At 40.9% G+C, this 15,584-nt stretch overlaps 1 protein-coding gene across 16 annotated transcripts in view; it reads right to left on the bottom strand.

Moving 5' to 3' along the window:
* stxbp5l (syntaxin binding protein 5L) overlaps positions 1-15,584 on the bottom strand; it is a 202,777-nt gene that overhangs the window by 91,922 nt on the left and 95,271 nt on the right. For all 16 annotated transcript variants that reach the window (XM_085765857.1, XM_085765841.1, XM_085765854.1 and 13 more), the window contains exon 4: positions 11,572-11,672. In XM_085765857.1, the coding sequence (XP_085621983.1) occupies positions 11,572-11,672 (101 nt within the window). The remainder of the gene's footprint in view (positions 1-11,571; positions 11,673-15,584) is intronic.

The raw sequence follows: 15,584 nt of genomic DNA, 5'->3' as shown, positions 1-15,584 counted from the left end.
ATGTGATCTTTGAGTGGTGTTCTCAAGGGGTTTAAAATGTATTGAGTTGTTTACACAAGTTGTTAAACTTTAAAGATGTTTACCACAATTATATTGTAACTATCAGCTGTTCTTATCCTGCATAATCAAATTGATTGATTTATATTATTACAGTTGTTTATAGCAACCCCAGAATGTGATCCTTGAGTGGTGTTCTCAAGGTGTTTAAAATGTATTGAGTTGTTTACACAAGTTGTTAAAACTAAGATGTTTACCACAATTATTTTGTAACTAGCCAGTAGTTTGAAAGCTGTTCTTATCCTGCTATTACGTACAAATTACGTTTTAAAAAGATCATTAAACCATTCAAGTTTGTTACAACATGTTGATGTCTTCTCTGTTCCATTCTATACATCTTTAAAAAACTATATGAGGATGCACATACATGAAACCTGTATGCAGAATATTTGCACATATATGCTGCATATATACATCATATATGCTGCATATATAGTTATATTACATGTCACTTTCTTAATGTGTTGTGATTTGTTATGGAGGACACAATACTTGATCAAACATTGCATTGATTTAATCTCTTCCACTGTGATTAAAACAGACACACAGGAAACATAAAGGGCATTGATGATACAACCATCAAAATGAGACTTAAGATAATTGCACAAATATGAAAAGTAATACGGTATGTACAATATGCCATGTACTAAAGTACTGTACATGTTTTGTATGCTTTTGTCCACTCAAATTGGCTCAAATAACTGTGGACGAACTGTGTCCCTCAGCTGAATATATAAATCAACTGCCTGGGACATGGTAGATGGGAACTCCAAGCTTGATTCTTCCATTGTTATGGTGCACAAATCAAACAAATCCACATCACATGGAGCTGAACTTAAAAATGTGCAGCTGTGTTTACATGCAGCCAGATCTTCAGTTAGTGGAACAAGACAGTCTTCTGCACCCCAAAGGTGAGGGGCCATGTACATGACATCAGGTATCCCACTTGGCACGTTGGTGTTCTTGGTGTTCAGCTGCAACAGTTGTAGCCTAGTAGTTTCGGATTGAGCTACAGTGTGTGAGTTTATCTGTTTGTCTTTTCAGACTGCTGTAGGCTACAGATGTTACTGGTTCAAAATTGCGGACTTCACGCGTGGTCCACGCGAGATGGCACAAGACTCAGGCATTTTTTTCTTTGGCGAGACAAGAGGTTTTAATGAAAAGCCTCAATGTGCCAAAACAACCACCAGGTGGCATCTGTGAGAACGGAGGACGACAGGCGGATGACTCAGTGATCTGTGCAGTAATCCACAGCTTAAACTCTAGGCTATTAAACTAGAACTAACTACTGTATACCCTGCCTAAATCACAGAAACTATTGTAGGCCTACGGAAAGTAAAATGTTAGGTGCGGTAGTTTTATTTGTGATCAAAAGTTGTATTGTGTGTTTCATGCAATAATAATATGACCTAACAACAGATGAATTCGTACATAAGCAGTTCCTAAACTATGCAATGTCATAGTTTTGAAGTTTAGAGGCAAAACAGGTTGAAGTGTGAGTAGTCGCTGCAGGGACGATTGATACAGCTGTTTCAAATGTCCCTCACGCCACCGTGCGTAGTGATTGTGGTCACATAGTGGTCACATGTCTGTGATCAATATCTGTATATAAATCACCAAATTAATAGCCTAACTGTTTTGCAATGAACAACAACCGATTTGAATGAACATGTATTTTTAATAAACACCACATATTTTTAATGTTCGTGTTTATGACATGAATCAACAGATATTCAGCAAAGTGAGGGGAAAATGCCGAGGGTAAAATGACAATATGTTCAACTGTGTCTCCATAAACATGACTTAGGACAGGGAAATAAGTAAATGAAATGAAAATGCAGTCGTCCAACAACTCGTACAGAAGAAGAAAGGCGAGTTTAATCGAAATGCGGATCTTGACAATTACGCACGGGACAAAAATATTTATTTGACCTATTTATATTGTGAGAAATTATGTGACATTTTGGCAATAACGAGTACACTAGTATGAAAATCGCTACAGTTGAACTGGTCTGGTTTTTAGCTGCTCAATCTCATTGTTTCAAAGAAAAGGGATTGATTTTTATAACGAAATGAAACGAAAACAACATTATATTGATACATTGTTGTAAAAAAAAATCCAAAAGAAACGAAAATGAACTAAAGAAAATAACTTTCACACACACATTAAAACAGTGCGATTGGTTGAAAGCTGATAATTAGCCGTGTGCTTATAAGCTGATTGGCCGAAACCAGGAACAAAGCCGCGTGAATGGCCAATCGCCATGTGTTAACGGCCGACATGTAAATCAGCTGTTTCGATGGGCGTTAGAGATGTTAATGTATCTCATAAGGTACTTTGCACAAGAAAAACAGCCAGCTGGAAGAATGTGTTGCCTAAATCTTTTACTGTGTGGGAGATCTCCACCAACGTAGCTGGGGAGAAAGCAAGTGGGACCGTTCTGCCCAGTCTCTGAGCAGCGCACGTTTCACAGATAAGCTTCATAACGGGAGTAGCCTAATGTCAGTAGTTTCTGTTTAAAGCATGCTGTTTCAACCGCCCCTCCTCTGTGTCTCAAACGACCCGCATAGATGGGACGTTTGAGACAAATAACAACATACGTTTAAAGTTATAAAACAGCGCGATCATCCAATTATGTGTTAAATTATAGCCTATGTAACTAAGAGAATGCCCTGCTCTACCGGTCACTGATCACCATAGGCCGCTATCCCGGTTTCAATAATTCCCCCGGTCCCACCCACATCAAATGAAATAAACAAATAAAACATAGGCTAGAAGAATATTTCATTTAAAATCAAATCTAATGCTACTCTGTCTGTAGTGCAGCCCAGTAGGCTAAATAGTCCCAATTCAAGTCTCTCCGGCCATATGTTGCCCACGTGAATGCACAGCTGAACGAAGCTTCTCCGGCTTCCGTCGTCCTCCCTCCGCTTATTAGTCACCTTCACCTTCGTCACCTTCTCATCCTGTAGGCTTCATCCACAAACACTGTGGACCAAGTCAAAGTCCTTCCTAATTAATCAATATTAGAACGTCTCGTCTCTGACCAAGTGCACCATCTCAGAAAGTGCAACTTCTGCTCTGCCGGTGAGCGAAGGGAAGTTTACTTTGAAAAAATGCGAGGAAAAGATGAATTAATTTAACCTTAAGTGTTAATAGCCTAGGCTAGTTCAGCTTTGGTGATATGCCTTTAGTTATTTTCAATTCCAGGTGTTTTACAGTTGTTACAGTCGTTTCACCTGGAGATGACGTACATGCCAGGTGATGAACCGGACTACAGCGGCGAGAGATTTATGACGTTACGTACAGTAATTCAATAATCAATATTAACTGGCGAGTATGGTGTCTGCTTATTTCCAGCATGTCACTGTCTGTTTACAAAATCACCATCTAGCTTATTCCTAAAGTTTGTGAAGTGTGTGTGGAGCGGTCAAGCGGACCTGCTGACAGATGTGCAGCTTACAGCCATGACATCACCAAACCTGAGCCACCAGCTGATCCTCCCTCGCGCACGTCCTGAGGACGGGACAAAGTCTCCTGGATATTATTTTTTCTTTTCCTTTATTCATTTCTAACTGGCTCGTTTTGCCAGTAAAAACCATAACTTGTGAGAAAAAGAAGAGACGCAGAAAACAACAAAATGGAAACATTGTAATAACTCCTGTGGCCACAGCTGGCCCGAGTGGTCTATAACAGCTGTCTTTATGAAGCGAGCACAGTCACGGACTGAGACAAAGTTATTTAGCTACATAAAGTCCAAACGTCTGTCTAAGCAGACGTTGACCTTAAGCATTGTTCCTATTATTAAAACATGAATGACAAGAATAAGAGGTGAAAAGTAGCCGCTGCAGACTGATGCGCCACAGACCTGAGTGCTCATAAACTGTTACTTCGGCTTTTACAAAGGCTGATTTTCTGCTTGATCCATGATGATTAATTTACCTACAGAAAAACTAAATGCATGGTAAAAGTAACATTACTAATATTTTAGAGATCTCAAATTCACAAATTATGTTTTCTATTATTAAAATTCTGATTAAAAATTGGGTCAGGTCGGACCACGGGCTTCTTTTATTTTTGCCGTGGTCCAGCTGAGAGACTGCTCGTGAGTCCGGCTGCATCAGGTCCAGGCTTCAACACCTGGATCGGACCGGGTCGGGTCGTTGAGAACCTAGCAGTTTATAGAAACTGCTCAAACGGGCTTTAAGAGGTGTATTCACAACATTTTATTTACTTAAACCTGCAGCCAGACCAGCACAGGAGACCGGAGTATAGGGCTTTCTTTTTTTTCTCTTCTTTTTTTTTGAGAAGTTACGGTAGGCATGACGGTCTGGGAGATGCTGGCGGAGGGGGATTACGCATGCATTGTGCTGGTATTACGCATCACGACCGGACACTACAAATGACTATTGCACCGACAGTGAGTGTGTAAATCTATGCCCCGTAACAACCCAACCTCCATGGCCCCCCCACCTCTAAAATGAATCCGGCGCCGCTGGTCTACTGTAGCTGCCGTCGTTACATTTTGTCACTAGGCTACTATATTATTTACTGTCTGCAGCTAGTTCTCCTTTCATCCTCTTGTATTCTGTATCATGAACAGCGCCACTCCTAATCGCGGCTACATTGTGTGACGTGTCATCATTGTCCCCAAAACGTCTGAGCAGTATTTAGTACGGTGCTGCCACCTAGAGGAAAACAGTTGTGGTGAAAAGACACGCGTTCACACGATCCTGCATTGCAGGAAAAACCCCGCAATTTTGAACCAGTAACATCTGTACATAATAAATAGGTACAGAGTGTGTTACAATCACACACAAACATAAACTCAGTGACTTATATGTATTTGGCCTATAAGATAGTGTACAGTTTCTGTTTATCTTGCTGTGATCATAATATAGGCTATTTACCTGAATGATTGGCATGAAGCAGAACTGTGACAGAGCTTTGTCAACGAAATCCCCAGAGAAGAATCCCTCATCCTTCAGTTCTCCTAAAGCCGTGATCCAGGGTTCGATTCCTTCTTTTCTCATCACTCCCCACCAGCTCTCAATTCTCTGGTTCGCAGTACTGGCCCCTGTGACATAGCTTCTCTCCGCTGCTCTATCATCCACGCGCTCCAGTGTTTCCACAAAGTACCCCCCGATGACTTTCGGATCGTTGTTGGTGAGAGCGGCCCGCAGCCACATGACTTTGCGTGAGAACCCGTCAATGCAGCCATTAATGCATATCCATATATGAGTCTATGTGCCACACAAAGTTAGGTCCCTGAGCAAAATATTGCCTCCTCCTGAGACGTCTGGTCCGTCTAAGTTGTGAACCAATGGGGTCCAGCAGAGAGAGGAGGATCCTGACGTCTTCTTTTCTCATACGAATTCCGTGTTGTATACACTTTGTATACATCCACCGATAACCGTGATCCTTTCAAGAGCCTTGCAGTTGGTCAACAATGAAATCTATCCCGGCGTCCAAGTCGTACCTACGCCGGTGCAGCGACCTGGCTCTCAATAGTCTGTTGAGATGACTCAAGCTAATAATGAATCCCTCCAATGCCAGGCTTTTTAAAATGTCTTTGTATTTCATTCCCAGCCTAAAATAAAACTCTATCATACTATCCCTGTCCATTGTGTGACAGCGCCTGTTCCTGTTTGAGAAGGTGCGCTCGATTTGCTTGCCCAGCTGTCCAGGAATAATGTTTTATTATTTCGTGGCCACAAATTAGTATTTCGTGGGAACGACTTGCTATTTCGTGGGAACGACTTACTATTTTGTGGGCACGACTTACTATTTCGTGGGAACGACTTACTATTTCGTGGGAACGACTTGCTATTTCGTGGGAACGACTTGCTATTTCGTGGGAACGACTTACTATTTCGTGGGAACGACTTACTATTTCGTGGGAACGACTTGCTATTTCGTGGCCACAAATTATATTTTTTTTATTCCATGATATATCTCGGGCTCCGTATAGTCAAGTTTTATGAAGCATTATTTTATTGTTCTGACTCAGAAAAAACCTAACTTCTCTAGAAAGTAGAAAGTTTCTGTTAAAGCTTCAGTTGGTAACAGTTATTCAGTCATATTTGCTGGAACTGTCACTATATTCTGATGGTCAGACATTAAATGAGTAATTTAGGACAAAATCCAACTCCTCTGGCTCCACCTACAGCCTGTAATCGTATTTGCCAAAATCCACCGCGCCCGACGATTCTCCACCAGTCAGGTAGAGGGAGCAGGAGGAGCAGCCAATCGCCGCTCCTACACGTCGTGCTATGGATACGGTACATCTTTTTTTTTTTTTTTTTTTCTCTGTGGGTGCGTTTATGACTACTTTGTGTGTGTCTGTGTGTGTGTGGGGCGCTTGGCAGAGGTTCATAAAGGGACCTGACGGAGTATTGTCTTGAAATTTCCGACCAAGTCGCGGAGTTTACTTTCACTTTCGTCAACTTACCAACTGGAGCTTTAAGAGAGAACAAGCCCTCTGACTCTTGACTTACTGTATGAAAAGCCAGCAGTACGTACGTAGGTTGGTGAGTTTGATATGACTACTTCATCACCCTTGTATTGACAGAGAAAAATAGGTACGGCAATCTTTGTGCTTCTTAAAAGCAGCATATTCCATCACATTTAGCCTGAATGTAGTCATTTTCATTAAATGTCCTTGCCCATGACACACGTAGAAATCAGCTTTTAGTTACAGTGAATAGACTCTTTATTTTGCAAACCGACTGAAAATATGAATAGGAATAGAAAATGAAAACAACAATCTTAAACTACGTCAATCGCGTTACGTAAGTTCAACCTGCACAAAAAGCAGTGTTTAGTTTAAGAGGAATAGGAGGAGGAGTCTGGACTGTGTAGTTTACTGGAAATACACATTTTTTCAAATAAGTTTCTATTGTTTATGATGGCTGCTTCCCCTTGATTCTGAGTCAGTCTAGTCAGTGATTATTACCAATCACTATTATAGTTAAAGCTTTTGTTTTGGTGCAATGAAGGTTACATGTTACATGTCTCTACCCTGTTTCTTTTGTGTCTTTGTAAGCGTCTTTGGGTTATTGAAAAGCGCTATATAAATTAAATGAATTATTATTATTATTATTATGTTTTAGGCGTCACTCCCAGCATGCAGACAAAGCACTGCAGGACTGGTCTTTTGGAGAACCAAGACTTTTCCCAGTGGTTTGCTACAAAAAATTGGACTAGCGGCTCAATGTGAAAGAAATTACATCTCAGAGAGAGGAGCAGATAAAGAGGGAGCAAGCCAGACAGAGAGAGATAGATGTGGCTGTGCGGTGCTCTCTGCCTGTATGTGGTGTCAGGGTGTGTCTTGTCAGAGAATCTGTTCTAAGTTTGTCTTTGGCTAACTTCCTGTTTTATTATCACATCCTCTGTCTTGTCTGTTGTCATTCCCAACTTCCTGTCAAGTTTCCCATCTGTGTGATCACTTGCCCCGCCCTAATGTGTTGCACCTGTCTCTCTCCTCTCCCTCTCATGGTGCAGGTGTTCATGTCTAAGGTATTCATTTGTTCCACAAATCATTGGAGATCATTTTGCCTCACTACTTGCCTGAATCAGTCAAAGATTAGCTCACCTAACGCCCCAACAACTGTCCCCCTATACGGTTGTTGACATGTTATACAGTCTACACTTATGATATTGCAAAAAAAAACAAAAGGAACAGTGCGGGCAGATGCTAAACAGCAAAGAAAACGCCTGTGATGACATAGTAGAAACAAGAAGAGCTCAATTAACGCTGACCAGAGTGAAATAGATCCTTGCTCATTTCAGCACATGCCCCTGGCTCTTTTGCCTTGCAGACAGAAATGGTAAAGGATGGACTGTGTCTGTGTGTCCTGGATAGGTAAACAACTGCAGTGGACACCCTCAGATTGAACATCCTGCTTCTGAAATGACTCAGGCAGGGGTACAGTGAGTACATTGCACAACTAAAGGTGTTGTTTTTTATCAGCTGCGTCACCTGCGTGCATGGCCAGAGACAGGTATATGTTGTGTGTGTTTTCCACAGGCCGATAGAGGGCAAAAGCTTTCCCAACCCAAGCATCTGCATCTAGAGGCAGTTGTTTGCTATTGAAGTTTAATGGTGAAGAGTGGAGACTGAGCTGTCACTGCTGGGAAAAGCAAAGAGCCACTGCCTCGCTGACAACCACATCCCACAGTCTGCTATTCTACAGAAGAGGAGATGGCCTTAAAGGGATAGTTCAACATTTTGGCAAATTGGCCCATTGCCATAATCGCTATAGTCATAGCAGTAGGTTCATTACCATTAATTGTAGGTGTAAGCTATTTTCAGTACGGCGGAGCGCAGCAGCTGGCTGCTTAGAGCTACGCTATGGAGGCTAAGGGAATTTCTTGGTTTCCCTCATTAAACTCATCAAATTCAACATCCCAAAACTCCACAGCGCTTTTGTAGACAAGTTGTGACCTGCACAACCACCACGCTATGAGATAATGACGGAACGATACGAAACGGAGCCGTTTTCGAGGTAAATACAGGGTAAATACGGAGACTGCTTGCTGAAAAACTGTCCCTGAACGCAACGCGCATCAGCGGTTTTGTATGAATTTACCTCGAAAACGGCTCCGTTTCGTATCGTTCCGTCATTATCTCATAGCGTGGTGGTTGTGCAGCTCACAACTTGTCTACAAAAGCGCTGTTGAGTTTTGGGATTTTGTATTTGATGAGTTTAATGAGGGAAACCAAGAAATTCCCTTAGCCTCCATAGCGTAGCTCTGAGCAGCCTGCTGCTGCGCTCCGCTGTACTAAAAATAGCTTACACCTACAATTAAAGGTAACGAACCTACTGCTATGACTATAGCAATTATGGCAATGGGCCAATTTGCCAAAATGTTGAACTATCCCTTTAAGCAGAGAGAAGGACAGCTGATTGACTGAGAGAAGCAGCTGGCTGAATGTGTGGTATGTCTTGTTCATCCAGAGGGTGAGGATGTATGACACAGAGATCAAAAAAGAGAGATACATCAAGGATATCACTTCTGCTTTAAAGAAGAGAACAGTAGAGGATGCTGGGAGTTAATGAAACTTAGTCCAGTTGGGGAAAATGCTACAATGTTGACACAGACTGAACAACAGAGCGAGAGAGAGTGGACTTGCCAAATTACCAAACACAGTGAGGGGCTTCTCAGCCTTAGTCACCCACAGTGGGTCTGGCCTTCCCACAGCTAGTCAGCCAAGATCTCTGCCCTGGTCATTGAGCACTTCTGTCCTCTTGCATCTTAGCTGTCTTGGGGGAAACGACATAGCAGTAACAACCTGTCCTCTAACCTCCAGGAGCCTCCAGTGGCGTCATCTATAGGAATAGTAACAGATATAGGGAGGACAGCGTGTGCTGGTGAACCATCACACATGGCTCCATCTGCCAAACCCCAATTATAAAATGAACACCTGTGATATCTGGAGTACCTTTGTCTGCAGAGGTTGCTCATTTGACCCATAATGATTATATTAAATTAATCAAACATTGCATCCAGACTAACTGCATTTCCATAATAAACATCCAATTAAAATATTCCACTAGTTCTCTCTGATGATGCAAGTCTTCAGCCACCATGTGAACACTGTCTCATGTAGCTCAGTGCTGGTAGCATGTCTAAAGAGATCATTTCAGCTGCCTAATAACCACCGGGAAATCATCTCTCCCAGCGTGTGGTGGTGGTAGTGGGGAGTGACTCACAAGTCAGATGGAGTTGCCAGCTGAGATGGAAGCGTGAGCTTCCAGCCAGTGGACCCTCTTTCTATGGTTTATCAGACATGGTGAAAAAGGATCAGAGTCATGGGCAGAACAGAGGAGTTGGCCTCATACAGTATACTCCACACTCTGCGTGTCAGCTCAGTCTGCGGTCTTCCAGACTTAAAGGACAATTCCAGGCGAATTCAACTCGGGGGTGTATTTTCATATCATTTTAGGTCTAAAAGAATGAATCTGAAGATTTTCAGTTTAATCGCTCCTGTTTTGCGGTAGCTGCGTCTGTCCCTGCATCGCCACGGCAGCAATGAATGGGAGTGGATGTAAGTTCCGCTGTTTAGACTGTTTACATCCCTCAAAGCCGCAATTTTTTTCCACAGACAGCGTCAGATGGAGACTCAAACATGCACCGAGAAGTTTATTTACTTCAAGCAAGCCGACATATTTGTAAAACTAGATCTAATTCAAAGTCTCCCGGAGTCTCGCGCGAGACCCAGTTGCCGTGCTCGGTGTGTTCACATGCAGTGGGAAAAGCTACCGTTTGTGTCATAAACACAGGAATATCAACTCTTTACTTGCTTCAAGTAAAAAAAACTTCTCGGTGCATGTTTGAGTAGCCACCTGACACTGTCTGTGGAAAAAAATTTACACTTCAAGCAAGTAAAGAGTTGATATTCCTGTGTTTATGACACAAACGGTAGCTCCTACTGCGCCTGAATACACCAGCACTGCAACTTCGGGCTCGCGCGAGACTCCGGGAGACTTTGAATTAGATCTAGTTTTACAAACATGTCGGCTTGCTTGAAGTAAATAAACTTCTCGGTGCATGTTTGAGTAGCCATCTGACGCTGTCTGTGGAAAAAAATTGCGGCTTTGACAGACGCAACTACCGCAAAACAGGAGCGATTAAACTGAAAATCTTCAGATTCATTCTTTTAGACCTAAAATGATACACCCCCGAGTTGAATTCGCCTGGAATTGTCCTTTAAGTTTTAAATGCGTGCCAGATTAAATGGTCAAAAATGAGAGATGGTCTAGTGGCCAGTATCTGCTGGGTGGTCTGAGATGCCTTGTGAGTAGGGGTCTTTCTCTAAACGCAGGGGGTGCTGCCGAGTGGAAGCAGTGATACATTTGTTACACGAGATATTTCAGTTTTCTTGGTAGATTATGAATCAACTATAACTGACAGCTAGAGAAAACTACAACTTTTCTTAAAACACTGACTACAATTTGGTGATGATGGATGATTATTATATTGGAGGCCATTATCCAAGGTACAGCAGCATCACTGGGGCTGTGAACACATACAGTATGTGCAAACCAGAGCAGCAGTATAGGCACAGTGAATGTGAGGGAGGTGTGTGGTATTAGTTCTACCCACATGCTTTTACTAGCTGCTTGAAATTAGACACATTCGGCAGGGTGATGTTTTTGGAAATGTCTAATGTCTGATGGAGTTTGTTTTTCTGAATGTTATCATTCTTGTGTGCTGATAAACTATTGCGCGTGTTTGTTTGTTTGTGTGTGTGTGTGTGTGTGTGTGTGTGTGTGTGTGTGTGTGTGAGACTGTGCCAATAAGAACCGTCATGCAGAGCATGATTGTAAATGTGATCTCCACAGAATCAGATATATTTGAGTGATCAGCCAGTCACCAGTCATGGCAGATGAAGCTGAAAACTCAGTATACATAAATTGTATTGAGTGTGTCTTTGTATACTGTGTGAGTGTGTGAGTGTCTGTCTGCACAGTTGTATGTGTATTTTATCTAATGGAATCTATGCTTACCTTTCTCTGTTGAATTTGAGTGAATGGAGAACAGCCGGCCGCCTCTGACGCAGGTTCCACAAGTGTAGCGTGTCATCTGCACAGGCTGTGACCAGTGCTCCCTAAAGGACAAAACAGTAAAATAAATATCAGTATTGAATCATTTTTGGGACACAGAGGGACATCTCGGCTTTTGGATTTAACACAATTCCTGCAGTGCTGATGCACTAGACTATAAAAGACAGCACAAACTATAAAAAAAACACTGTAGATTTGAGGAGTAAGGCATCAAAAACACATGCATGCAAAGCAAATGAATCGCAATAACATGATGTAACCCCAGTAACTCTCAAGTACATACAGGTTAAAATAGCATGCATTCTTCTCAACGGAGAACAATGCATGGTCCCAAAATAAGACACTAACAAGTTATATTTACTGTAAGGCAGAGCATGTCTGCAAACTTAGCCATCATATGAAACAGTGAAAGGAAAATGACAAACCAGTTCAAATGACGTCAGCTGATTTAAGCCCTACTTCTGAAGAAAGCTAAATGTAATTTCAGTGTAATTCCCATTGCGGTTTTGCTACCGGGGCGTCACTTTAAACACTGGAGCCCAGGGAGAATTAGCTTTAGATTACAAACTTAATCATGGGATTAAAGACTGTACAGTGCCAGGCAGCATGAAAACATTGCTTCCCACTGTTTTCCATATTGGTGAATATTTTCCCTTCACTCCCCATCTGTAGCAAAAGAGACATTTGTTCAACAATCCCAGTTTATTCAAAGCATATTAAACTAGATACACATTGTACAATGAAATGCAATGCTAACACACACACACACGGTTCTCTCAATGTATTTTTGTAGCTGTTCAAATGCTGACTTTAAAACCGTTACTACTGTCCAGCAAAAAAAAACAAAAAAAACAAAACAACTCATCTACCCTTGTGAGGTTTTCTATATGAATGAATACCCTTAACCTTTCAGTGCTGCATTATGTGATTAATGAGGCTTGTTAAGACAAATTATTTTTCTTCCTGAAAATCAATTGAGAAGAAATACTTAATAAACAACATAATTATATGAGCATTCATCATCTACTACCCCTTAATTTGCTCAGCACCCCTCTCCACTCATGTGAAATGTTATGTTGCTGCTTATCACGTCCTACTAACGGGGGATTGATGACACTGATGATAACCTGGTGCGTTCAGAAACCCTACCGGATGATTGTATTTTCTTTCTTTGTTTTTCTTTTTAACATAATCTTGCCTTATCAAGACCATGCTTCCAGTCATGTGATCTAATTGCATCTTGCTGGGATTAAAACTGTTTCTGCTGTAAACATTCGTGAGGAAGGTAATTTATTTTTTGGGTTGGTTTCTCTGGTGACACTCACTTATACAAAACTCATTTGATTAGCGGTGCCTCAAGGTGTTGGTTTGTTTAATTTCTTTTTAATGGCACTTACGCTTGTATTTCTTCTCAATCACGTCATTTTCTTAACTACATTTTTCTTAGTCTGACACCGAGACAGTCATTTTTGTGTGTATTTAGGTGATTCATAATTTGCCTTTATCTTGTTGTTTTTTCATTTATAAAAACATACTGAGATTATTTATTCAGACAACACATTCTTTGCATGAATTTAGTCGGATAGTATTTGGTGAGTAGCTGTTCTACCTATTACTACATGTCTACACTAAATTTTCATATTTATTTCTACTGTATGATTTATCACTTCTTATTATTTATTTTGGCAAACTGGTCATTTTAAAATTAAAGACTGGATTGTGCTGAAAAATATCTAATGATTTATTGACCTGTGAGCCAGCTGGTTGGAGCTTATACACCATGTGGAGGATTACAGAGGACATATAAATCTACCAGAGCTGAGCCAATGTTATGGACCTAAATGGAGATAATTCGACACAGAATTGCTGGCATTACTCAACATCAAGTTCCATAATCCTTTCTGTCACTTCTGTACAACCATTAATCACTTCACAAACACAAAAGGATCATTTCGAAGATTGAAGCATGCACAGGACAGAGTGAAATTGAGTGAGAGGAGGTGGAGCAACAGCTAATGAAGAAATCATACCAGATGGGGAGAAGAGAGAACACCAGAGGCAAATAGGGTGAGAGGGCTGGGGCTGCAGTTCCATTATGGTATAATTATCTTGACGTCTTGATGGCAACACAGGCAAGGCAACCAGGTGCAGGTATGGTACACAGCAAAGGTAGAATGACTGTCACTAGGGCCAAACAGAGAACTACACTACTGAGCTATCAGGAAAATGGCTATAGGTGCATTTGCATGTATCTACTGTATATTGTAATCACACTACACTGTGGTGGTCCAGTGAATTGTCATCTAAACTCTACAATCTAAATGTTCTCATATTTGTCTATGTCAGTCGATAGGAATCTGTCTATACTGCTCATTAAATCAGACACTCTACTATTGTTTGATTTATCAATATGCATTAGTCAATACATGGCCTCAGTCCCAAAGCCTCAAAAAAGAAAATACAGTGATAGTTCAGACTAGGAACAGTTCTTTCCGGACAGGTATAAATACTGTACATATACATACAGCTTACCATGTGCTGCAGACTTGATACTTGGAAATTCCCATTTCCAAGTACGTAAGTGTAAAAGCACAGTTTTAGATGCCAAAGATTTTTGCTGCTTCATTAGCTGCAGTGAGACAATTTAGTTCTCCAACCTCAGGTCACTGTGGGTCATTTCAAGCATTAATGAGGTGTGTGTCTGGTTGCCTGTGAGTGTTAACATCTACTTCATCTGTCCTTCCTCTGCTACTCCTCCTCCCTTACCTCTCTACATATGAAGAAATGTACTGGTCAGGATGGAGACTTCTGTATTGTATCTGTATGTATACAATGGTGATAAAAAATTTGTCAATTTGTTTTTAAGATTTTGAGTTGTTAAGGGGGCTTATTTAACAATAGTAAGTTTGCCCTGGTATTTATTTTTCTGCCATTGTAAATGAACCATGAATCGATAAAACAGTTCAGAGGACTGGGAAGTGTGAATGTTCTCTGAATTTGTTACTAAAAATGGTCTTTGCTCCTATGTTCCTTATTAATACAGAATACCTCAAAGTAATCAGATAATATTATTTATTGATATTAACATTGACTTAGACACAGTAATTTCAAACATTATAATATTATATATTTTGTTATAATCATGTAAAGGGTGTGTGTCTATGTCAGTGGCATTGTAGCGTACCGTATCTCCTATGAGCAAGTGTGGTTACTTGCTATGAGGCTCAAAATTGACTTCAATTAGATTTTTAAGCCACAATTCAGCCAATTTCAACTTCATATTTTAATCAGTTGAAGTTATTTATTCTGTCTGGATGTCTGGATCGTCAGATATATTGTTCTTTGTTCACTGAACACCATCGGCAAATCACTGAATTTTGTAGTGAAACTGCTTTATTTGTTTACTAGTTTTAATTGCCTGCTCTGTTTGTGATGGAGAAAGGTGGGTGATTTGGCTGCAGATGAAAAAACTATGGAACACCAAGTGCATAAGTTATTAGAGAAATGAAAGTAAGCCGTCTCAATTTCCATGTATTATCTATCCCTGTCTGCAGAAACGTTTTGGTGAAACACTGATTTTTACCTTTATGGCATCACTGCAGTGAGACAGATGGGGAAGTCGGGCAGAGAAAAAGGGGATAACATGCGAGCCAGGTCTGACTGGAACTGATAGGAATATGCCTCTGTGGTACGTGCTCTACCAGGTGAGCAACTGGGGGTAAATGACTGTTTTTTTAAATTATTATTATGGGTGTTTCTGGTCTGATTAACATGGAGAGAAAAAAAACCTCTGCAGATAATTTGGCAGTATTTTTAAAAGCTATAATCATCAGGTCTGTTTGATTTCCTGAATGACTGACAGGAAGGAATCCAAACAGGGAGAAGCTTACATTAATGGTTGTAAAGATGACAGCTCCCATGATCCTGTGCTATTAGATGAAATCAGAAAACGCTGT

The sequence above is a fragment of the Trachurus japonicus genome, chromosome 21 (assembly GCF_045865225.1).
Source record: "Trachurus japonicus isolate A0001 chromosome 21, Traja_1.0".
Taxonomy (NCBI): Eukaryota; Metazoa; Chordata; class Actinopteri; order Carangiformes; family Carangidae; genus Trachurus; species Trachurus japonicus.
The sequence above is the reverse complement of the archived record's forward strand: the minus strand, read 5'-3'. Positions and strand labels throughout refer to the sequence as shown.